The following is a 25,018-nucleotide window of genomic DNA, read 5'->3' as shown; positions in this document are numbered from 1 at the left end:
GAGTACGTTTCTTCCAGGTCAGAAGCAAGTTCACGAACAGTTGTGCGGTGATTGGCTTCGACCAAGGTTCTTAATTAATCTTTGTCAACATCTGATGGCCGATCAGTACGCTCATTGTCTTCAAGATTTTTGTCGAAGTCATGATTTTTAAACACCATTCTGTTGTGTTCACTATTGGTTCCTAGGCGAAACGGTTGGTTTATATCGCGAGGTGTTTCAGAAAAGTGTCCGAATTGCCTTTTTTTCTATCTGGTATTCAATGTTCTGAATAGACATAACTATTTTAAAACGATTGTAATTTAAACGATTAGATAGGGGGACAACGCATCGTTAAAAGTGATATATAAAGTAAATGTATTATATCGAAAACTTATTTCAAAATACCTCATTTGAAATCAAAAGTAAATATACCACTAGAACTTTCTCCAAAACCTAATAGAAGCTTTAAATAAACCTCATAATATAATGCCCGGACGGTGTTGATTTTAAGAAATGTGACAAAAAGAATTGCTAATGTATATATATTATATAAATTATATATGCAATTAATAACACAACTATGCATAAAAAATTGAACTTTTCCTTATATTTCAATATAAAACAGACACGCGATCAATGAGAAAAACAAATAATTAAACAGGTAAACATACATAGTATTTTCATTATTCAAACAAGGTTGTGTTTGAATAATAAAAATACTATGTATGTTAATATGGTAAAGTGGCCGTGTTAGTCATTTAGAAGTGTTTAAAGCTTCACCGATCACTCATTTTTCAATCAAATTTAAAACAATTATTACAATTTATAGATCACCTCCTGTGATATATTGTGAACAACATTTTCAGTTTTGGTTCAGTAAAACAAAAGTTATGATGAATTTACTAGTGTTCAAAATTTTAAAAATCTGTAAGTAGGTGAGCGACGTTTTTATGACTGGTTTCCATAACAATCCCGTCGCATCAGCGACTAGTGTTGCTATTAATTCACCGCTCTCGCGAAAAGAAAAGTAACAAGTTTAATAGAGAGAATGAAAGCAGATGAGTGGTGTATATTGTTTTATATATGTATATGTTACGTTTATTGTGACAAAAAGACTGAAATTAAAGAAAGAGCAAGTGAATTTACTGGAAGCCTGGAGAAATCAGGGATTACAATAGAAAAATGTGAGAATGAAAAGTAATATTGTTAAGCTTAAACATGTGAAAAAAGAAAAGATATCCGAGTAAAAATATAATGAATTCATAACTTAAAATATTGCAGCATTCAATTTTTTAAATTCAATTTAACATTATACAATTAATTCATAATGCTTCAATATTTGAAGTTATAAATGTATTATATTTTTTACTAGAACATCTTGTCTTTTACGTTTTATGTTAAAGCCTAACCATATTACTTTTTATGCTCGCATTTTTCTAATGTAATATACTATGCGAAAGAGGAAGGTCGGTATTTAGCATTGTTAAAACCTAGAAACACGTAACTCACTCTCACCTTATGTTGTCTTTATGATATTACATTATATGAGAAATATTTTCGATAAATATTGATTTGCTGATTCCATGATCGAAATCTATCAGTTTAATACAGCATTCGATAGTTTTAAACCTTGTAGTATATTTTAGCTCCTTACACCAAATGGTTTCATGTTTTGTCTGAAACGATTTTCATAAAAAATGTCCGTGTTGGCATTGCTAGACTCTGTTCTACGATAATGTAGGCGGATAAATCACTGGAATATAAGAAACCCCATTATTATCTGTATTGAACACATTGAGCTTTAATAGATATGATTATTTCTGATGCAAAATGTACACTTTGTTAGTTTCATTTTTATATATAAATCATAATGTTAAAAAGTTGTATAAGTTACTTACGACAAAGGTTGCATATAATGAATGGAACTCACTTGCTATTTGTGATGAAGACATTAATTACTGAAAGGAGTACACTAGGAATCATTGAACAAATGGTGACGTAACTCATGAAACTGCTTTGATAGTGTCTCTCCATGTCGGTTGAATTGGATGTTGTCATTAATTTATAGTCTTGAAAATACTAAAAGGAAATAGTAAAAATAAATAGAAGCATTTTATTTATAATTTTAGTTGCATAAATTTTATATACGATATAGAAAGTTAGTAAAGTAAAATCTCTAAACGTATTTTATATGCCAGACATAAAACATTTTGATAAACTCTTTTCATTTGTAATCTGTTATTTTTATTTTATCTTTTCTTTACTCTTGGAGATGAAGCCTTCATAATTTTGTATTCATTGTATTTGCAGACTGTTATCAGCATGTTCATAGTTATTATTGCACCACATTTCGGCCAACTAATGTTCTGGCGTTCTTCAGATGATATACCGCGACGGGATAGAATCGTTGAGGCTTGTAACTGTATCCAATAATTACTACCTTCCATAATTGCTAGTGTCCCGCCACGATTTGCCTAATTAATCCTCTTAGCTGCTGTTGGTAATGTTAGAACCATTATTCTCAAACAATTCTCACCTGGAGCTGTACGACATTCGCAACGGCATACAAAAAATAAAAGATAAACTTATTTGATATGACAGGGACGCCTTTGGCTTGTGTTTTTGTCTGTTTAAATCAAAATTGCAGCATAATAATTAGTGAATGTTACTGTTTAGAGTACAAAGTATAATACTAGACATTTGCATTTAAAACTTTAAATAAAGCAATTATGTACAAAACACTATAAAATAATAGTACATTCTCTACAATGCAATGTAGACTACAATATAATGAAAACTAAGTCAGTACGAGAAACATGTGAGCTTCCTCCCATTAGAACTAGGGCAGACAACAAATCGATCCGATTTAAAAATGGGCAATTTCATCGATTTCGATGTCAATAAAAATATTGAAGTGGGAAACCTTCGTTAATGATCATTACATCCCGGGCAACGTCGGATCATCCTGCTAATTCCATATAAAGCTCCTTAAATGCTGGAAAACGTTCTATTTTTAAATGTTTATTCCTTGTACTGTAAGCCGTTTGGATATTCTCTTTGCTTCCTGTTTCCTCGCGTATACCAAGATGAAAATATTTAAATACAGTGTGTAATATGAGAAATTAAATGCTGACTGACAGACAGACAGACAGACAATGTCTACGAAAAACATAACCTCCTCTAATACAAAAAATAGCGATTGGCTATTGTTGCTATTTTGCAAATAACAATTGTATAAGAAAGAGTGCTTAGAGTATTATTGCCTGCATTGCAAGAGTAAAGATATCAACTTTGATATCTTGTTAGAGATAACCTCGTTTACTTAAAATATCTTTCCCACAGAATAGATCTTGCTATTCTCTTTCGGCTCAATTGGTTATTTTCAGGAAAGGTGTTTAAACGAGCTCCAATTTGTGAACTCTCAGTTTTAGACATTCAAGGGAATGGATTTCTATCACATCGGAAACTGGCTTCTCTGTGACGATATTGCAATGCCCATAGTTTTTTGCATAGGCTTCCCGCCTGTTGAATATCTCAGCAAGGGACTACTTCCTTGGTCATTAAAATTAACCAACTCCAAAATTAAAGTAAACCACTTCTTCTGAAAACCTTGCAAGGCAAACAATTCATGCCATTGAGTAATGCTAGCGCACCCATGCTATTCCGAACGCCTGTCAATCAAAGCGGCATCTTATTCCTTATCCTTGCGAAGCTATTGGCCCTGGCGAGTTGTAAAATATAATGAAAAGGCATGGCGATAAAAAAATCTTAACTATTAGTGTCATGACTTAAGAAAAATAGATTTGTCATATGGATTTTGAAAGACCGGAAAAACAAATTTAGTTTAATAGACATAGTCGGAAAGCTTTAATTTTAAAGAAAGCAATAGAAAGAAAAAATACACAAAAAGAGAGCATTAATTTCCTTTGGAAGAGACCTTTCTAATAAATCTCTGCTCTATCGTTTATTTTCATTGAATGTGCTCTAATAAGCTCCACTTGCGAGGTTGTCGTTTAAAGGGAACCCCATTGTCTAATCAGTATTGCTTGTTTCAGCCCCTAGGTCAAGCGAAGTGTGGCTAAAGTCCTTCCCTAAATGCTATCCTACATACGACAACTGATTGCATTCGATACATCTACTAGTAGATATAAAACTCATATGTAAATTAAGCTGAATAATCGATTGAAGGCATCGAAAAAGGAAAAAAAATAAATATAATTAATTGTATTGGTTAAGATTAGTTATAATTAATTGTATTGGTTAAGATTAGTTATAATTAATTGTATTGGTTAAGATTAGTTTTGGAGCGAAGAAGAAATATAAATTCGCTTTAAGATTTCGATTCATGACACAAGAAACTGTCTACTTAATAGAGGTGACCGCTTTCCTTGACTATTCGCTTTAGATATCAAATAATACCTGCCCTTGTAAAAGCCTGGTTATAGTCAGGCGGTCTGGCATAATGAGTTTACCAGGCATCTTTCAGCGAGAATCGATATGGCATGAGTTAAGTTGTAGATGCAACGGAAAATCGCACCCTAACCGAGCACACTTTAAGTCAAAATTATTCTGCGCCGCTTTTTTTAATCAATTCGTCCATAAGATCGGCACTGTTTTTTCTCAGAAGTCGAGAGACGGGCTCGATTTGGAGCTGGGTTCCGCGTGAGTAGATCAGTTCTGCCAAAGATGTACAGATGAAGGTTTTAAGATATTCAAAGATTCGTGAAAACTCTCTCGAAAAATAGCAAGTCAAAAAACAGTGAAAATGAAACAAAAAGCGAGAGGGAGAGAAATTAACAGCGCAGTCACTTCGCGTGCATAGTTAAACGTTGGTCCATGTGTTCTGTCACTCTTTTCTATTTTCCTTCTTGTGTATTGCTAATTGTCCTTTCTGACGTGAACTATGGCATTGTTCTTAAACATATATCTGAAATATCAAAAGAACGGTCTGTGTCTTATTTTAAATATATTCGTACTAACAGTTCAACCCTTCATGGCACAACTCAACTCATCAGAAGTCCATTTTAGGCAACGGCTATTGTCATTTGTGTGGTTTCAAGTGAGGGCCACATCATGCCACCTCACATCTTCGAAGTCGGCACGAAATTCAACATCAAAGTGCATCTGTACGAGATGAGGAGCGTAGTGATCCTCTACTGCAATCAAGTGACAGCTAGCAAACACTGAGTGTGACAGCAGTACTTTTCGCCAGCCCAAATATCAAAAGAGACACACGCTTGTTTCTAGAAAGAGTCCTATGACTTTATGACCTTCACTTACTCTTCCCCCTTCACTCCCCCGACCTGATCCCGCTGGACTACTTCGTTTGACATCCGTCAAGAAATAGTTTGTCACATTAAAGTTTTAAAGAAAATAATTAAGTATTGATGTGGGGTTCTTTTCGTTCTCTCTCTTCCTAACGCCGAGTATAAAGACACCTTAACCCGTTGGTCAACGACTTACCATTAATAACAACACAATAATCGGTTTGTTGAGACCCTCCAAAAAATAGCAAACCTCAACCTATTGAGCGAGGAATTTCTATGATGTTTGTAGATCGATTCTATCACCTTTACATATCTTTGAGTCAGGAACGCTAGAAAATTTCCCGTGTTATATCAGTACGGTACTGGTAAGGCAAGAACTAGCATGTCTGTCACAACTGAGTGATGTTCTTCTTCCCGCCTGGCAAAATACTCGTAGCCAAAACGCTTTCTGTACGGGCTTTCAGCCTGTGAAACATAGTAGTGAGAGACTGCTTCCCCGTTGATTAAATTAAACCCATTCTCATCAAATTATTCGCATGGCGCTCCATATAGATAAACAAAGTTAATAATTTGAGACAATGTGAGCACTCTTATAATATCTCCAATATTTCAGCTGACAATTATCCCTGCTTAACGTATTTAGCTCTTTAATTTAATAAGTTATAGCTAAATAATACAGAATCGGGCTTACCATTTTTGAAAACAATAGGAATCAAAACGAGTAGTATCATACCGTAAAAATAAAAAAAGGAATAGTGGTGTGAACATTTTATCACCCTCCTAAAAAAAGAATTATTGGGGCAATAAACTGATTTGAATGAGCATAGTTGCGTACCTTCGATGCTAAAGAATATACTATAACAGAAGAAATATAACCAAAGAAAGTGTTTCTTACTGATTGTGCATTTATAAACATGTTCCATGGCAGAGTTGTTGCTAAACCTTGGATCAGAAGAATTATCAAAAGAGCTTGCCACCTGTAAAGGAGAAAGAAGACATTAAGACTTTATATTACATGAAAACATTAAATTGTACAATATCTACATTTTTGAAGAATTTGGAAATTCATTAAACTATAGTAAGTGTTGGAATACTGATCTGGTAATTTGACCTACTAATAAAACATTTCTCTTGTTACTATTTTTAGCGTGTTCTGAACTGATACACTCTATTACACTCCTATTGATGCATTTAACATAGAATATGTTCTCAGTATGGGATGAAATTGGATTGGATTATAAGGACCTAATATTTGTAGTGAATGATGATTCTGTCGTTTTTATTTGCCTTTAGAAAACTGTGATCGTAATAGCTTATACGTGTGAGTAATTGTTTATACCTATGGAATGTAGAGGATTTGTAATAAAATCGACACATACTTGCATTCAGTAAAGTTGTTACAGAGTGCGGACGACACACTAACCAGTTTAGTGAGGACCCCAGATGCGTACCAAATGCGAAATGAAATCACTCTAAAAAGATTCAGAAAAATGCCATTAAAGGCGTGTGCAATAAAGAGGAAGCACGTTCAGGAGCATGTTCGAGAGCACCTTCAAGAGTACGTTTGAGAGCGAGTTAAGGACATGGATGACGTTTGAGGAGACCGCGATCAGAGAAAACGAACACAATCACATTAGAGAAGACGATCACTTTTTATCAGAATTAAATCGATAATAATTGTTACAAAAAAGTAGTAGATTTACTTGTCTTCTGTTCCTTGCGGCCTACTCCGCTAAAACGTGTGGATTTCCTGTATAAACGTGTGTGGCGTTACAAAGTTACTCAGTTATTTTGAGTTTTAATCAAACACTAAGCTGCCATTCAAATTTGGCTAAAAGTAGACGAACTCAAACTATAGTTAGAGGAGAATCTATCTTGTTTATAGCATGACACTTCAACTAGAGATATAAATATACGTTGACGTTATATATTTGAATTAAGGCAAAAATTAAACATTCTCATCAAAACCTTCTAAATATTTATATATTAGATTCATTGCTCTTTCTGATTCTCGAAAAATCAGTTCTCTTTATCACTCTTTAAACCTTTTAACGCGTTTGGATATTTTTTTATTTATTTATACAGGGTGGAACGATTAAATTGACGTCTTAAAACGGACGACATGGTTCTATTTCCGTTTGATAAAAACCAGTGTTATTTTACGTTGTTGCAGACCATTAGCTAGTTGGCTAGTTGAGTACAAATCCGAACAACTAAAGTAACTTTCTATCATGCTGAAAAGTGACACAATGTCAACAAGCGATATCTTAGATGCACCACTAGACAACTCATCTTCGTCCAAAACAGGACCAGTGTCCCCTCCAAGAACAAGATGAATTCCAGATGGAAGATCAACGACGCATGAAGAAGGTATGTCCAAAATACATGAAACACACACACACACAAGCATATGAGCAATTATGTATGAACATATCACAAATAGACAAACCATTTAGACGATCACACACACGACCACCTTTGATGATATAACAATACAACAACATTGCCTTGTGCAACCATATTCATTGCTATAGATAACAGACATATGGACAAGCATACATAAAAATTTATACATTAAGATACATTCTACCAATAAGTACTTACTTGTCTTTTGGAGGTTCTCCGGTACATGATGCGACTGAATCTTTATATTGAAAAGAGCGTACATCATCAACACCTAGTAACAAGAAATAAACATAATTTCATATGAATTCGAGCAAAAAAATGTTAATGTTTTCACATACTGTGATATATATATATATATATATATATATATATATTTATTTATTTATTTATATATATATCTTCGCATGTATATATTTTCACATACTCAATGTGTCTATATCAGGATGGAGTGAACAAGTTAACTAAGCAAAATTAATTTAGAAAAATAAGTGAATTCATTAAAGTCAATATACAATATGATGTGATATAATTGATCTACACATATTAGAAAAAATTAGGACATATGGAAGTGGAACAAGCTATGCAAATATATCTTTTATTTCTAAATATGTACGCACGACTTGATAGGTTTATAATTAAACTATGTTCTTACTTGCACCAATATTGTACTATATGGGAACCCGTGAAAATCGGGATCAATATGACAATATATGCGACCTGGAGCGGTAAACCGTAGTCATGAAACGTCCTGGGAACGGCAACTAACGTACATTAGCCGGCAGCGAGTTACCACTTGTGGACGACTCTATAACCTGCCGGTTTAAACAAACGGTATTACAGGAAACAATAAAAACATACCTCAAGCTGTTGGGCTTTGCTGTTGCCCATCTCTAGCCGTAACGTCAACAGTTTATTGGGGGAGGGGAGAGTTTTTGTTTTTAAATGATCTCCCGTCTGTAATTCTTTGAGAAATGAAATGGAGACGTACGTCTTTTGCAGGGTTGTCTACGATTTCTTGATGTTGGTTTTCTAACTGGAGTGTTTGCTTGCACGAACGTGCTTGGTGGTGAACAAGGACACGCAACACAGTTTATTTTATATAAAAGAATCCTAGCTATTCATTTTACAAAAAATACAATATATTACAATTTAAAATAATTAATGACAAAGAAACTTTTGACGGAATAGGCTATTCTAAACTAGCTTAACTAATTATATGGAAGAGAGGGCTGCGCCTTCCGTTTGCAGAAAAAAAACAACAAAATTATACGTGCCCATGCTGGTCGGCAGAAAAAGAGTGGGTCAGACAGAATGGAAGAGCAAATCATCGTTGTGTTTCTACGCAGCGACCCATTCAAAATGCAGAAAAAATAGCTTGGGTACAAAATAGTGCCACGTCAGTGTCGTCTGATAGAAGATCCGTACTTTATGATATTTCGCGAGAGTATATCTTCTTTAATATGAGGCCAGCTTGGTTCAAACGTGTGTAGTTTGTTTCAAATTAAGCAGAAAGGGGAGATTTTGATTCGTGAATAAGTTAAAAGTTAGACTGATGTGTAACGGAACTTTTGTTATGGTTGTGAGTGCATGGCAGAAAATGTGATCGATAATCTAAAGTAAGTGATCGACATCAAAGTCAACACACGTTTTAGTATGGAAAATGCCGTTTATTTTGATTAACTGACAGTAAAATGTGAATTAAATTAAAGATCAAATACTGAGTTATTTGTTTTTCTGTTCAATTTCTCATATTATAACAGCCACAAAAATATATGTCACGACCTCTATATCTAGTACAGAAAACATACAGCGAGGCATCAGTATCTCTTAAGCAAAACACATGGCGTGTCGAAGTACACATAAAATGCTCTTTAAAACAGTTTTTAATAATACGTCGCCCATAAATAAACATTTCGCTAGTTATATTTGAAAAGCAATCACAATGGTTTAGTACGCTCGTTTTAGTATCTATCGGGTAAAAATGTTACGTTAAATAGTATATATTTTTTAGCAACATACTCCCCTGTTTAACCCTTTTTATCTTGAATTATCAGCGTGGTATGGGATTATTTTTCTGTCAATTTATTTGCAACCTTCAGACGAAAATCAACATTTCACATATGTAAGACCGTTAAACAATGCGGTTACTAAATCAAACAGGTTGAAGTAATAGAACAGAACTCTATTTCTTACGGCGTATAGACGTCAAACAAGGCATAACGTCACTTTGATGCAAGGGGATATTATTTGAAACAAACTTTATAGAGCTACCGTGTAAGAAGTTAAACAACAAGATCTGTTCACATTACACTTGAACTTCTGTCTGTCAGTAGAGTTAGAGAAGCAGAGTCGCGGGAAAGAATTCTAAAATCTAGTACTTCTAGCGTAAAAGTATGTTCATAGTTAATATTTTTAAAATGATATCTTTTGCTTTTTTATTTATTACCACCATGGCTTGCCATGTTTTTTATTTGTTTTGCTTTTTTTACTCTGCCTCTTGGAGAAGTATACTTCCATTTGTCAGTGCGAGTTTATGAGGAAAAAGAAGAAATATATTTATTTGTGCAAATGCATTGAGGAAATTGCCAATGCTGCTGCAAAAGAGAGGTATACTCTGAGAATTACTCAGAACTAGGAGTATTTTATATCTTTACAAAACTACCATTTGCCTATGCATGCAGTATCGGTGTCACATCTAAAATGATACGTCTACTCATAGTCTCTTTCTCTTAGAGTCTATAAAAGAGAAAGTAATTTAATAGGTGTCACACTATTAATCAAAGGGCAACCTGTATACCATTGCTGCACTATTGTATCCCTCTGTCTGTTTTCTTTGTATTATAATGAAATATGCAGTGTACTTGTAAACCCTCGGCCCACATATCCCTGATAACTCAGTTCAGAAGACAAATTTCAACATTCACGGAAAGAATGTAAATTCTAAATATTCTAGCAAATGTAAGAAAAACTCTTGAAACAATTAGAAAATCAATGGGACTCAATTTGTTTAAATTGGACTTCGTTACCATCAATAATTACCAGAAACCTTCTCAACCATCAATAACTATAGCTAAAGATGTTTTGTCTGGAAGTACTTCTTTAAAACTCCTCAGCTTAACGATCACGTGAAACTAAGTTGGAACAGATACATCCAGAGCATTGCCAATGCTGCTGCGAAGAAAGTGGGCGCTCTCAACTGTGCTAGACAGAAACTTACGCTTGAAAGTATCCTGTACATTTTCGAGGCAACCATACCCCAATGCATGAAGTATTGTTATCAGATTTTGGCTGGTGTATCTGATGCTAATCTTTAACTTCTGGACAGGGTTTAAAAGAAAATCGCCAATCTAATAGGTCTTGAACTGTCATCTAAGCTTCAACCTCTGTCATATCGACGAAATATTGAGCCCCTCTGCTTGATATACATTTATTTTGATGGTTAATACTCCGACAAACTACTAACCCGTGTACGCCTTCGACGTAAATTCCCCACACAAACTCGACAAGTAGTAAACTCCTATAGTAGAGATCACTATATGTAAGAAAGTCGTATACTCTAGTATTTTCTCCCCCAGAACCGCTATACTTTGGATTTCCCTCCTGATTTTCTGCTTTGTTTTGGCTGAAATTATCATAAATATGTATATCCTAATTCTTAAACATATAACATTGAATGCTGTGTGTGACCCAACCACCTGCGGTGGTGGAATTGTACATTAATATCGGTTATAAAAGAGTTAAAATATAACTTTTATAAGGTAAACAAGCCCGGGCAACACTCAATTGACTTGCTGATTTTATTTATTTGGCCGGCGATGCAAGCAGACTGTGAAAAATTAACTTCAGTTAGCGCATTTGAGATTGATAATAACAGTAAATAATAACATTGTTTTGAGAAGAAAACTATTGATTTCTATAGAATAGTATAACAAGTGTTTTAAGAAAATTTGTAAGAAAAATCTGACCCTGAAGCCAGATTCCAATGATTGTCGGCGTGAGAACAAACGAGGTGGAAATTTACTTCGATATACGATTATGCACGGAGCTACGCAGAAAAGAAGGAGATATGCTGTAACGATTTTTGATTGGCTAGTTTGAATCGAGAAGCTTTATTTCCCACCTATCCACTAAATATAAAAGCTTATAAATAGGCGACTTAAAGTTAGTACAGCGAATAGAATCGTGGAGTATTAACAAGACTTTAGTTGATAGCGAACAGAACAAAAAGTCCCTGACTGCTGGATATTATGTTTACTTTGAAATACTGCTATTAATCTCTAGCGCTCGCAAACGTAATAATATTTTCGTCGCATATCGTATTTTGCACAACAAAAATACATTTGTGTTTGACGAAAACGTTCATTGCTGAGAATGTCGTTTAACATTTCCACGACAAAAGCTTTCGCCTTATCCTTGCATCTGCAGACTACTGGTGACAAGATGAGAAGAAAGAAAACAAAGTCTGATTCATATAATTGTGACTGTAAGTTTCCCACCTACTGAATTTAACGACATACGAAAATTGAACTTGGACTTATGGGTGACTGCTTCTCCGGGTGAAAGTAAAACTGTGAAATCTAAAATGATTTAATTCCAACTGGTTATACAATTATCTTGCACAGTGGTATTATCAGAGAGGCGGTAGCACTCTCTATATAGGGATGGCTCGTACATGCCTATACACGCCTACAAAACAAAACTATCCAAATCTCAACTAACATCAACTTATAAGTTTCAAAAAGCACATATTCTTACAGAGAAGCGTCTTACGAATCCAGCGAGTGTCAGAACGTCGGTTAAAATGTCAAAAGAGAGCAAAAAAAAAAAGGGTACAAAAATGGCCAATTGTTCTTCTTTCTTCTTTCTTCTTTCTTCTTTCTTCTTCTTTCTTCTTTCTTTTGAGACGATGTACCTCGGTGTACGAACGGTCTCTGACAACAGTTCAAGCATCAATCGACTGCTCTTTACACGGAGAAGTGCAGTGACCCATCGCTTTTAGCTAACTCCATAATTAAATAAGATTACGTGTAATAACAGGTTTTAAACACTATATACCCAATGTAGACAGGCCACTTCGAACACGGAACTTCTCTCAAAAGGGACAGCTCCAAATAATACACCGGATGCTCACAGACGTTCCAGTTTGCCAGTGGCCTATATTTCTTGGACGCTGAATATTTGAGGTGAACGTTAAGGTTTTTTCTTTAAACAGTAACCCACCAGCGTTAATGAAACCACGAAATCTTTATCTCAGTTGATCAAAATTGTTATAAGAGTAACCTATCAGCAAGTACGACGTCAGAAAACAATGTTATAAAAACAAATAATTCTTCAGATGTTGGACTGTAAAATATATACAAAATGTCAATGCTGTGACCAGGATTCGAACCTAGGTTAGCACGGCTACAACGTGAGGTCCTAACCTCTAGACGATCACGGCTAACACTGACGTCTGTCGCTCTTGGCAGAAAGACACATGACTACTGTCAAACTATTGAAAAATAAGGAGGAAACTTGAAATTTCCACGCATGCGCAAAAATACACTATAGCAACCATTGTTAAATGCAGCTGAATCTCTTCGCTCGCTTAGAAAATTAGATCAGACCAGTTCTTCTAAGAACTCACCAAACGCCAAAGAAAATAAGTTAAATTAACCGCAAAAGAAACTGCAAGAAAGTCATCTTCTAAGAACTCACTGGAAGCTGACCAAAAAGAATCAAAATCCGAGCCCTAGCCACAAAAATAACTAGATATTGTGGCTACTATACACAATCTTCTAATAAAAACAAGTAAGTTTTCTAAAATAAACTATAATAAATTAACCAAGTAACCTCACACTGTCACTGATTAGGACTTCATATAAAGATAACAACTACACTATTGGTGTATATACCGTTCCACACTTTAACTATTGGTGACGGGGCAGTATCTCAATTCTACGAGAGTTGTCTTGCTATAAGATAAGTGATATTATAGTAAGATACACATAAGTGTTATATGTTTACATTTAATAAAAAATGCCAAAGTCAGCACGTAGTAAAAAAGCTCAGAGAAATATAGACTGAAAAAAACAAAGTCAAGGTATTATCTGAGCAAAAAGAATACTATCAGAAAAATGCTGAAATAATAAAAATTAAGTATCATGCACATCCTGAGGCAAAGAAAGCTGCCTCACGTGCTGACTCAAAATCACGGTATAGCAGGGATCCCGAGGGGAAAAAACTGCCTCAGGTGCTCTTCATAACAAAGAACCAGAAAAAAAGAAGGCTGCCTCACGTGCTGACTCAAAAGCACGGTATAACAAGGATTCGGAGAAGAAAAAAGCTGCCTCGCGTGCTCTTTATAACAAATAACCAGAAAAAAGAAGGCTGCCTCACGTGCTATTTATAGCAAAGAACCAGAAAAAAAGAAGGCTGTCTAACGTGCTGACTCAAAAGCACGGTATAACAGGGATTCCGAGGGGAAAAAGCTGCCGCACGTGCTCTTTATAACAAAGAACCAGAAAAAAAGAAGTCTGCCTCACGTGCTGACTCAAAAGCACGGTATAACAGGGATCCCAAGGGGAAAAAGCTGCCTCATGCAAAAACTATTATAAAAAGACCTAAAACCCAGCAGGAAGCTACCTGCTACTAATGGAGGCGGCAATGAGACGCATCCTAAAAAAGACAATACTATCATGAATGTAAGTTTAAAAATAAGACTGTAAGTAAAAATACTAATTAACAAGAATAAAAAAGCATTGGAAATGCAAAAGGATATAGGGATGGTATGCCAAAAAGTATACAAACAAGATAGCTATGGATGGCTAGGCACATGGAAATAGAATTGCATCCAAAGTATAGCCCTATAGCTTTTTACAACCGTAATGATGGCACGGAATGAAGATTGGAGAAAAGCTATAGGGCTATACTTTGGATACAATTCTATTTCCATGTGCCTAGCTATTCATAGCTCTCTTGTTTGTATACTTTTTGGCATACCATCCCTATATCCTTTTGCATTTCCAATGCTTTTTTATTCTTGTATCAGTACAAGTGCTATCGGTCGCGACAGGTCATGATTCCGGACTCAAGGGATTTAATTACAACTTCCTATACATTTATCTTTGCGCGGTGGTATTATATTAGAATTTGTAGCCTCATAGTTTTTGTAAATATAATTTTATAAAGAAGAAAAACAACGACGGGCGTTATTACTTTTATCTTCTTCGATAGTGTTTGCATTACAACCAGACCGTACGATCAACTTGATTTATTTTTCAGCAGTCATCTATCAAGAGATGAGTGCCTACCCAGCCACGGGAGAAACCGCTGTGGCCCGCGGGTCAACAAAAACAATTACAACGTGACGTGGCGCACCCGTTTCCCTCGATCAGCGGACTTTTGTTGAAACAGAGTAACAAGAGCCGATCATTTCAACTGGGGTCAGATTGAGCTCTTGTCTTACATACATTAATGTTCCAAAATGCTTATTAAATTAGCATTTCTACAATCATTGCTATTATCATAATTTATTTTGTCAAATCGTGTTTTCCATTCCTTTACTAAGATCGTTAAAATAAACGCTTACTCCAATAAAATTGTGGTCTAGCTGCGTAGCCTTTCAGAAAAACAGTAGCTGCTTTTACTTTGTAGTTATTAGCAGAACGCTATAGACAATCAAATTCAAATTGACTCGAGAACGAACCGAGGTATTAACAGTAGACATTTGAGAATAAATAGACAAACATATCAACTAAATACTGGTAAGAAACATTAAACTCCTTTATTTCAGATTGTGAGAGGGAAACCTATCTCTCTGTTTCCTTTCCAAAAAAGCTTAATGAAACTTAAATTAAAAACCTGTTAACTCTTCAATCTAGATGTGGTTATTCACTTTTGTTATAGTGACCTCTTCATTGACATACAGTATGGATTTTTGTTATTCCATTCTCTGCGACTATGCAAACGGTAACCTCCTAAAGCTATATGCAACATAAGGATGAAAGATGTTGAAGCTAAGGGATTAGCGGAAGATATTTCTAATGACTTTTATAAAGTCCGCCATTATGATTTTACTGAACGATGATTTAGTATACTTCTTTAGCTAAAATATATTCCTCTTTAAAACAATCGTCTTCAGCTAAACAAGGAGTATATTTGTTCTCGATGGTTCTACATTTTAACAACATCAGATTAGTCCGTGAGGGCACCAGAGTTTAGTACTTTGTCAAATATTTATATGCATAGTGTAAAATTGAATACCAAGGCATCTGAAATAATGTTTTCCTCTCTACTATATTATCCCTGTATGTAGTATAATGAGATAAAAAATATATTTACACATTTCATGATACTAAGGCTATTCGTCTTTTTGCATACTATATGTACCTTCTAAAAACACCATTTCGCAAAGCAAGATGAAGTATTGTTATCAGATTTTGGCTGGTGCATCTGATGCTAATCTTTAACTTCTGGACAGGGTTTAAAAGAAAATCGCCAATCTAATAGGTCTTGAACTGTCATCTAAGCTGCAACCTCTGTCATATCGACGAAATATTGAGCCCCTCTGCCTGATATACATTTATTTTGATGGTTAATACTCCGACAAACTACTAACCCGTGTACGCCTTCGACGTAAATTCCCCACACAAACTCGACAAGTAGTAAACTCCTATAGTAGAGATCACTATATGTAAGAAAGTCGTATACTCTAGTATTTTCTCCCCCAGAACCGCTATACTTTGGATTTCCCTCCTGATTTTCTGCCTTGTTTTGGCTGAAATTATCATAAATATGTATATCCTAATTCTTAAACATATAACATTGAATGTTATCTTATATCTAGCATCCAATGTTAAAATTTCTCAACCTGATATTTTAAACAACCCTATAAAAGCTAGAATATTTCCCAGTGAAAATATAATTTATATTACAAGGCTATTTTTCGATCGTGCAACCTACACTGATTTCACGTGATGGTCGGTGAAATAAGCACTTGTCTCTGCCTCTTTGTCAAAGTGCAAAATATTCTAAGGTTTAGAATGTTTGCATAGCGCTGCAGATTGCGGCTGTGTGCCTGTTTTGTAAGCATAATAATGAATCTAGTGCATGTAAACCCCTCACCGAACATGTTTCGATTCAGGTAGATACTAAATCAACAGTTTTCGGTCTAAAGGTATCTAATAATTAGGTAGCTATCTCCATATGTGCGCCAGGCCCTTTTAATTTCTTTTCTGCTACCCATTTCCTTCGTAGCACAGAAATTAACATATCTTTCGAAATATATTTAAAATGTCAGATGATATTACACATGTATTCTATGAAATGTCATATCCATGAAAAGGCGGAAGCTTATTGATCAATTTTTGTGTATGTACGTGTGTGTGTCCGTGTATATCCAGAATGTTCAAAAACAGTTTGTGTGTTTATACTCACATGGCTCATCTTTTATGTTATCGATGCTGGGTACATAAAGCTCCTTGCAATAATCAGAGCTAAATACGCTATTCGTCTGAGATGATATTTTATTGTTCGTTTGCACCTCAAACTCTGCCATGGTGATTGATGGTATTAATGAGGATGATTCCAACCTGATTATCATCAATTATCTAGTGATTGTTCGAGAATACCTGGAAAGATAATTAATCAAAAATCGTTTTAATGTTAACATTCAACGATATTTTATTGGATGTGAATGAATTTAAATAATTAAATCAAATAAAAATACGTAATCTCTAATATATATATATATATATATACATATATGTATATATATATATATATATATATATATATACATAACTTTCATTGTGTGTCTGTGTATCTGTGAATTCGTTCCCTATTGACGCAAAGGTGGCTGAGTCGTTTCTCTATAATTATATACGAAGGTATTTTATGTGTCTTGCAGTGTTCTTAGATATGTTTTATGTCGGAATTTCTTCGATAATTATTAATAATCGATAAACGAAATAATCCGATGTAAGAGGGAACAGGTGATTTAAACCTAAGTTAACATCGAACACAGCCTAAGATTGCAAGTGCATTTGAGAAGTTATATTATCGCACACGCTAAAAGGCCCAACATATAAAATTAACAGTAGATTTTTTTATATAGTACATGCTTGCACGAACTGAGTATTTCTGTTTAAAACACAATTTTACGATGATACTGGACTTTTTCATTTTAAACGTAAATTCAAGCCATTATCACATTAAAGCGTAAATGCTATACACATAAAATCAACAGTAGATTGATATGACAAGGGCCGTTTTAAATAAATGCTTTTGTTTAGTGTACAATTGAATCATGGTACTTGACCTTTTATTTTAAAGTTTAATGCAATCCATTATGTATAAACATAATTTTATAAAATCACCAGTAGGTTCTCAACAGTGCAATATAGATTATAATATATTGTGATCTTAGCTAAGAAAAAATAAGTAATGGAAAGCTAGTCAAACAGTAAAGTCCTCGTTTTAGCTTTTGTAACTGGCCAAAAACATAGAACGATGCTGGCTCAATAAACTATTTGTTAAGGATCTTGATAAGGTACTAAAACGTATCCCTAGATTCAATCCTTTATGCTACTTTTTCCAAAATTATCTGATACATTAACCACGTTTTTTATCCCAAATCATTTGACTCGTTCGTTTACTGGCTTCACAATTTGATCTTTTGATACCCCATGTGAAGCCAACTTTATATTCCTATATCAGTCTCCGAATCTTATTTTTTTAAATAATTTTTTATGTTGTATAATTTTTATGTTGTCAACGAAGGTCTTTCTAAGACTGAAGTTAATAACATAAAAATTATAGAGCATTAGAATAATATTAAAACATTACCAATTCTTGAAGTGTCATATATTAGAACCCTTCAACCCACTATAAATGATACTGCATTCGAGAGAAGCAGTAACGTTCTAAAATGTCATGCGTAGTTCCTAGTCGACGGACTTTGTTAACAGTGTCGACGAACTTCCTGATTTATTGCTCGAATTTATAATCGGCCTATATTTTTAATCGACTTTTAATCGAATCTATACATTTTAACTTATCACCTAACGCCGTTTATTGTAAATTTTAGTTTTCACTTTTAATTCTCATTTTCGACCCGTCGCACTTTTACTTCAACACATGAAGATAATTCGTGGACGATGCGAAAGCGCTCGTGACAGCAACAATTATGGAATATGTATTAATATTTTTCATTTTTATACATCATGAGTATACGGAAAATCGAAAAATTAAAAAAGAATTATGTAGCAAAGTGTCTCCGTTGCATTTAATAATATTTGCTTGAATGAAAAAATACTGCTTAAAAATACCAATTTAATATATATATATATATATATTTATATATATATATATATTTATTTATATATATATATATATATATATATATATATATACCCTGATTTTAAGTTGAACCTATAGTATTAAATATATATGGTATAATGAGTATATTATACTACCTTGGCAACTCGCATGTTTGCTTATAAAAATAGTAGAGTTTTCACCAAGGGGGCTGGTTTGGCTTCCATGACGGTCTTGTTGCAGTAGGGAAACACAAAATAAATACAGCACAATGAATCACGTTTTCTGTACTTTATCTAAGTGTCTAAACATTACGGACACAATGCATATGTATGTCAGATTTCTACAAATAGTTTAGGCGCTATGTCACTTAGCTATTACTGCTTTCAAAGAAAACTAATGATAACATTTTAAGATGCATATTTATGCATGTAAATACACAAAACTCTAATAAAATATCAAAAGACACTACAAAAATGTTGTCTGAAATTCTTTTATAAAGCATCCATAATTATCTCGTAAATTATATCAGTAAAATATGTTGTTATATAATTACTATTTTTAATGCTTCCACAGCCGCAATTCAATCCAGAACAAAAACCAACCATTTGCATAAAAAGTGTTCTATTTGTTCTAATGATGCTCCCAATCAAATAATCTCAAGTTTTACGTATGTACATTAATAACAACGATTTATGTACGAATATAACGAACATAAAGAGACAATCGAAAACATGCTGTAACTTCTTTTCTACTGACCGTTTTTTGATTTTAATTATATAATTTAATTATAAGAATGATAGGCACAAAAGTAGATACAAGTTAATCAAAACGATAATAAGTGATTCATATCAAGAAATATATGCAAGACGATAGACAACTTAAGTGAAAGATAAAACAGGAAAATTAAATTTTGTTGGTTAAAACAGAGAAAGGAAAATGAAAGAGTGAACAAGAAAATTAGAAACTTACCTTATAAGCAGAATTTTCTTTTTTATTGATGTGAATCTTACCAGCCTATTATGTTTGCTTACTTATTTATTCCTTATGTATACATATAGATATGTATATAGGTGTGTTTATATCTGTATATATATATATATATATATTTGCATGTGTACACGTTATCTATCACGTCGATCTACCTAGTGAGCTTATTCTGAGAAGTTGTTTTTGTATGAGTCGAAAAGCATGACAGTGTAGAAATGTTCAATTTAACAGTATATTCGCTTTTTCTAGGATACATTTGTCGGGATTTTATGATGAGAACAAATCAAGTCAGTAAAATGTGTTATAAAATGTTCAGTAAACAAAATGTTATTAGAATATGTTGTTCGTAAGAAGCACTGTCGGCTGGCATTAGTTTTTCGATTTTTAGATCGATTTTTTTTTAATTTTTGAGGTTGCGTGACAATCACGACAAGATGATCCTGGCCATTTCTGTAATCAAACGGTAGCAACCTATTCGCTGTAAAGAGCCTCTCTGTAAATCTTTTAATTTCTTGTCGACGTCAATTTTATAACGTTGTTTTTAACGTGATCATCTGCCAAATCACTTAAGATGTTTTTTTTTTTTATAATTTCACTTTTTTACTTGTAGTATAATTGAATTACAAATATTTTCTTCGTAGGAGCACATTCCTGTTGTTCTAGTGCGTGCTACTAAACAGCCTTATCTACACGGATTCTATACAACGTCTTAATATTTACAGTGGATCCAAAAAAGGCAAACGATAAATTGAAGTTACAACAAAACGTTTCTAGGTTTATAGACGACAGATAGATAATATTATCTTTTATGACTATACAAAAATCACCTATGTATTCAATAAGAGTAATTAAAAACAGACTTTCGTCTAATAATTAACAACTTAATCTAAAGATGTATACATGTGATGCAATAATAACGTGAAGTTTTTCAATTAAAAATAATTATAGCAAAAAATACACCATTTAAACGTTTATAAAGGTATATAAAGTTATACAATTAGTACGAATTTGTTTGGAAAAATAGGAGGAAATACTATTTTATTTCGAGTGATTCACAATTTCATGTAGTTGCATTTTAAATCAGTTTTGTTAGAGTGAATTTGGAAAGATTCGTTCAAAACACTCTTTAACGTCCGTTGATTGTAAGTTAAGGTTGTAAGTGAACTGTGAATTATTTTGTGGGGCGTTATTAATTAAGGTAGCCGTGTGGTTTTCTAAAGTACGAATCATCACCCTGGATTAGTTCAATAGTGGAATTTTTAATTGGGTGTAATTACTTTTACAATGTCTGTCTAGCTCAAAATTTTCATCTTGTTCATCACTATTCTTTGATTAGGAAGGTGAAAATTCTGGCCATAAGATGTTGAGGCAAGGGAAGATGAATCAACTTGGCTCCCTCTCTCTCCTAACACTGCACTCCTTTTATATTTTTTAATGGAAGTTTTATCCACAGGACCAAGTTGAAAATGCACTTAGGTCCTATTTTGTTTCTCTGTATTTTTACATATTCTTTGTCTTCTAATGGAACATGAAAAATTTGACACGTATTGTATGAGAGATGAGACTCACAGAACTTTCATCCAATTTCTCATAAACAGAAAAAGTATGAGATTTTTAATTTATTTACTTAAAATACAAGTATAGAAATTCATTTACTTTAAAATGTGTATGCTATTGTCTTAAAGAATGAAAAATAGAATAATAAACTTACCTTTTATTTAAGGGGGCAATTACAGATTGTGTGTTTGGTCTGACGATTTTCCTTTTTACATTTCACAGTTTTGTCCCCACAAGATAAAATTGGCAGTTGACAGGGCCAAGACGAAATGTCATACAATGTGTCAAGTTTCTTTATAATAATGTGCTTTGCACATGATGAGAAATATTTTCTATTTATCTGTTTCATTTAAAGCAGATATTTTGCAATTTATTCACGATATACAATTCAGTTAACAGCGGATAACGTAGATTAACTACTTTACAAATATCAAATATATCAGCGGTTATTAATTTGTAAAGCGCAAATTTACTTAAGGTTGGGCTATATTTTCTATCAAATAACTGTGCTGTATAACTTGTCGATATGGGGGAGGTTCTATTTAATCTAACATAGAAGGTGGACCAGCAAATTTGTTAGTATCTCCACTGCGAGTAGAATTTTGGTTTGTTTCCATACCATTTTAGAAAACAATATATGAAAAGAGGTGGGTGTAGTTTGCTTGAAGCATTGTATAGTATGTAGTTATATGGAATTGTAGAAGGCGGGACAATGCAGAAGTAACGGACAGACACAGGCTGAAGCAGGTGAGAAATTTATTAATATAACTTATAAGTACATGTGTACATATTCATATTTCATATACGCAGTATATTTATATTTGCACAGTGGTTACCTGGGAAAGTCGGTCTGGTGGTATGTCCGTGTAATATAATATTTCGAGAAATATCTCTTCGTCAGATATTTACTTGGCTTTGACAAACGTGTTGTTGTAAGCAGTAACTATACCGCAGATAATCATTGCTTGGGACTTGTGGGTAGTATATGGTTAGGGTTTTTTCTCAATTCTTATTTTATATTTCTAAATTATTTGTTTTATATTATATTTAATTTTATTTATTTATTTTTTATAATAGTTTATCTTTGGTTCAAACGTGTTGTAAACAGTAAATAGTAACAGTATCGGGCTAAATAATTGTTCGGACATTGTTGGTGGCTTTTTAATTTAATGTGATTGAGTTTGTTTGTTTTTCTTTTACTTATTTTTATTTTTATTTATTTATTTTATTTATTTATTTTGTTTTATAGTAGTGTATGTTTATATTGAGGATATTTAATTAACTAATTTATTTGTTGTTTGTGTTTCTGCATTCTGTTTGGTGGTGGTGGACGTAGACTGAGAATAAGTCGGTTGGTCAAGGGAGACTACTCGATGGGTTGTTCTAGGGGGGATAATCGTTACCGATATTTCTTAGATGTATAACGTTGAATTACTTTTTGTGTGTTTATTTGTTTGCTTATTTATTTTATTTTAGTGATATTGTTCTCATTCTGGGGGTATTTTATTTAATTCGTTATGTAGTGTATATATACTCATTTATGGATTCTTGTATCTTTAATTCAATTACCAAGTAACTATAATTATTTATTTATATATGCAATGTGTTATGACGAAGTGGTTAAAGTTATTCCCAGTGTTTTATTAAAAACATTTTTTATGATGTATTTATTTATTTGAGTTTCCTTGGATTTCTGTTTTTTGGTGTATTATGTCTTATTGTTATTTGCGATTAATATTGTTAGGTTTATTCGGAGAAATCAATTGGGTTATATTGGGGCATATACACTTATAAATTTGCATGAGTCATATACATGTAGCCGTGTAGCCCACGTGCTCACACCATCTAATTCATATATCTTAGGCTTGCTATTTAATTGTTGAATATTGTTATTATTATTAATCTTGAATAGGGGTTGCTTATTTATTATTTTGTTTGTTTATTTATTTTGGTTTATTTTAATTTAATTTTGGATTTATTTTTTTATTTATTTTATTTTGTTTGTTTATTTATTTTGATTGTATTATACAATGGTGGGATGATGTGCATTAATTTAAGAATGATGAGCCTAATTCATGTCGGCGATTAATCTTGGGGTGTAATGTATTTATAAGTTATATTAATAAATTTCTCGCCTGCTTCAGCCTGTGTCTGTCCGTTACTTCTGCATTGTACCGCCTTCTACAATATCCACTTACCGAATTACAAATAAAACTGCTAACGACGAGATGTTAACGGCAAAAGCCCGGAAAAGAGAAAAAAACTTACACATAAAAAGAAACTATCTTTACAATTATAAAATATTTTTAAAAATAAGCAAATAATAATGATAATAATAATAATAATAATAATAATAATAATAATGATTATAATGATGATGATGATGATGATGATGATAATAATAATAATAATAATAATAATAATAATAATAATAATAATATGTTTTATGAGAATTATAAAAATATTTCTGTTTCTTGATAGTTATATGTATTAACATAAAATGCAAACTAATGAACACGTGTGTGAATTAGCGAATATTTTGATTTTCCGGCGAAGATTGAAAATTTTATTGCTTAAAAAGAAAACCGGATTTGTGTTGTAAATTAAATCAAATTAAATATTGTTCAGTCTCAGCCTTTTTTAATATATTATTAGCTAACTTACAAGAAAGGTCTGGAAAGTAAATATATATATATATATATATATATATATATATATATATATATATATATATATATATATTATTTAACATATTTACTTCAATTTTTTTCAACGCCTGTTATAATTTGAACTATTACTTCTATCACTTAACACCGGTGCAAATTCAAAACATACGATTATTTCAATGTTTAAATTAATTTGCTCATAAAACGGTAAAGCTTTGGAGAAAAATATTTTGCAGATTTACATTTTAGGTTAGTTTATATCTTTCCCTGTGTAGAAGTAACCGTGTTTCCAAAAATCGGCCGCCCCTATTCTACAGTGTAGTACCAAAATTTTAAAAATACAAACAATTTATAATAAAATTATGTATTGCGAAAAACCTGAGTCATTTACCGGAAGTGACGTCATGTGTTGATGATGGAGGTGGGGACAAGCACGATTATCTCGCTTTAAAAAGTACTCTGAGGGCCGCCAGAGATTACCAAACCTTCTTTTTTAGGTGAGGTTGAGGTGTGGTGAATAAATGCCTGTTCATTCTCCCAAACATTACCACCACTTTTTCTATTTACGAAGAGGGGGGATCAGTAGATGATTTCGCTGAAACGATACGTCAGAAAAGATACTACACTTTGATCGTAGCGAAAAGGCCAAGTAAGCGTAATATAGTTTTCTACCCGGCATTATGTCCTTCTAAAATAAAAAAATAAAAACTAACCGACACAGGATATATTTTAAGAGGTGAGGAGGGGAATATGAAGTAAGTCCCGGAAATGGCTTAATAAGATTATGATCTCAAAATTACTTTATCTAATATGTAAAAGCTGAAATAGTCTACGATTTAGACATACATTATTTCA

The 25,018-nt window shown here is 33.1% G+C and overlaps 1 protein-coding gene across 5 annotated transcripts in view; it reads right to left on the bottom strand.

Annotated features, from left to right (window-relative positions):
- Nucleotides 1–20,732, bottom strand: part of LOC145283573 (equilibrative nucleoside transporter 1-like) — a 234,456-nt gene extending 213,724 nt beyond the window's left edge. For 3 of the 5 annotated variants that reach the window (XM_080132491.1, XM_080132492.1, XM_080132490.1), the window contains exons 1-5: nucleotides 19,923–20,731; nucleotides 17,070–17,263; nucleotides 7,851–7,923; nucleotides 6,142–6,223; nucleotides 1,910–2,058 (exon numbers count right to left, since the gene is read on the bottom strand). In XM_080132491.1, the coding sequence (XP_079988617.1) occupies nucleotides 1,910–2,058; nucleotides 6,142–6,223; nucleotides 7,851–7,923; nucleotides 17,070–17,235 (470 nt within the window). In that variant the 5' untranslated portion in view covers nucleotides 17,236–17,263; nucleotides 19,923–20,731. Of the gene's footprint in view, nucleotides 1–1,909; nucleotides 2,059–6,141; nucleotides 6,224–7,850; nucleotides 7,924–17,069; nucleotides 17,264–19,922 lie in introns of all 5 variants that reach the window. The other 2 variants (XM_080132489.1, XM_080132488.1) reach the window with 2 other exon arrangements.
- Between the last annotated feature and the right edge of the window lie 4,286 nt (nucleotides 20,733–25,018).

Source organism: Euprymna scolopes, chromosome 8, assembly GCF_053919585.1.
Source record: "Euprymna scolopes isolate OS-2025 chromosome 8, ASM5391958v1, whole genome shotgun sequence".
Lineage (NCBI taxonomy): Eukaryota > Metazoa > Mollusca > Cephalopoda > Sepiida > Sepiolidae > Euprymna > Euprymna scolopes.
This window is presented reverse-complemented; position numbering and strand designations above follow the sequence as displayed.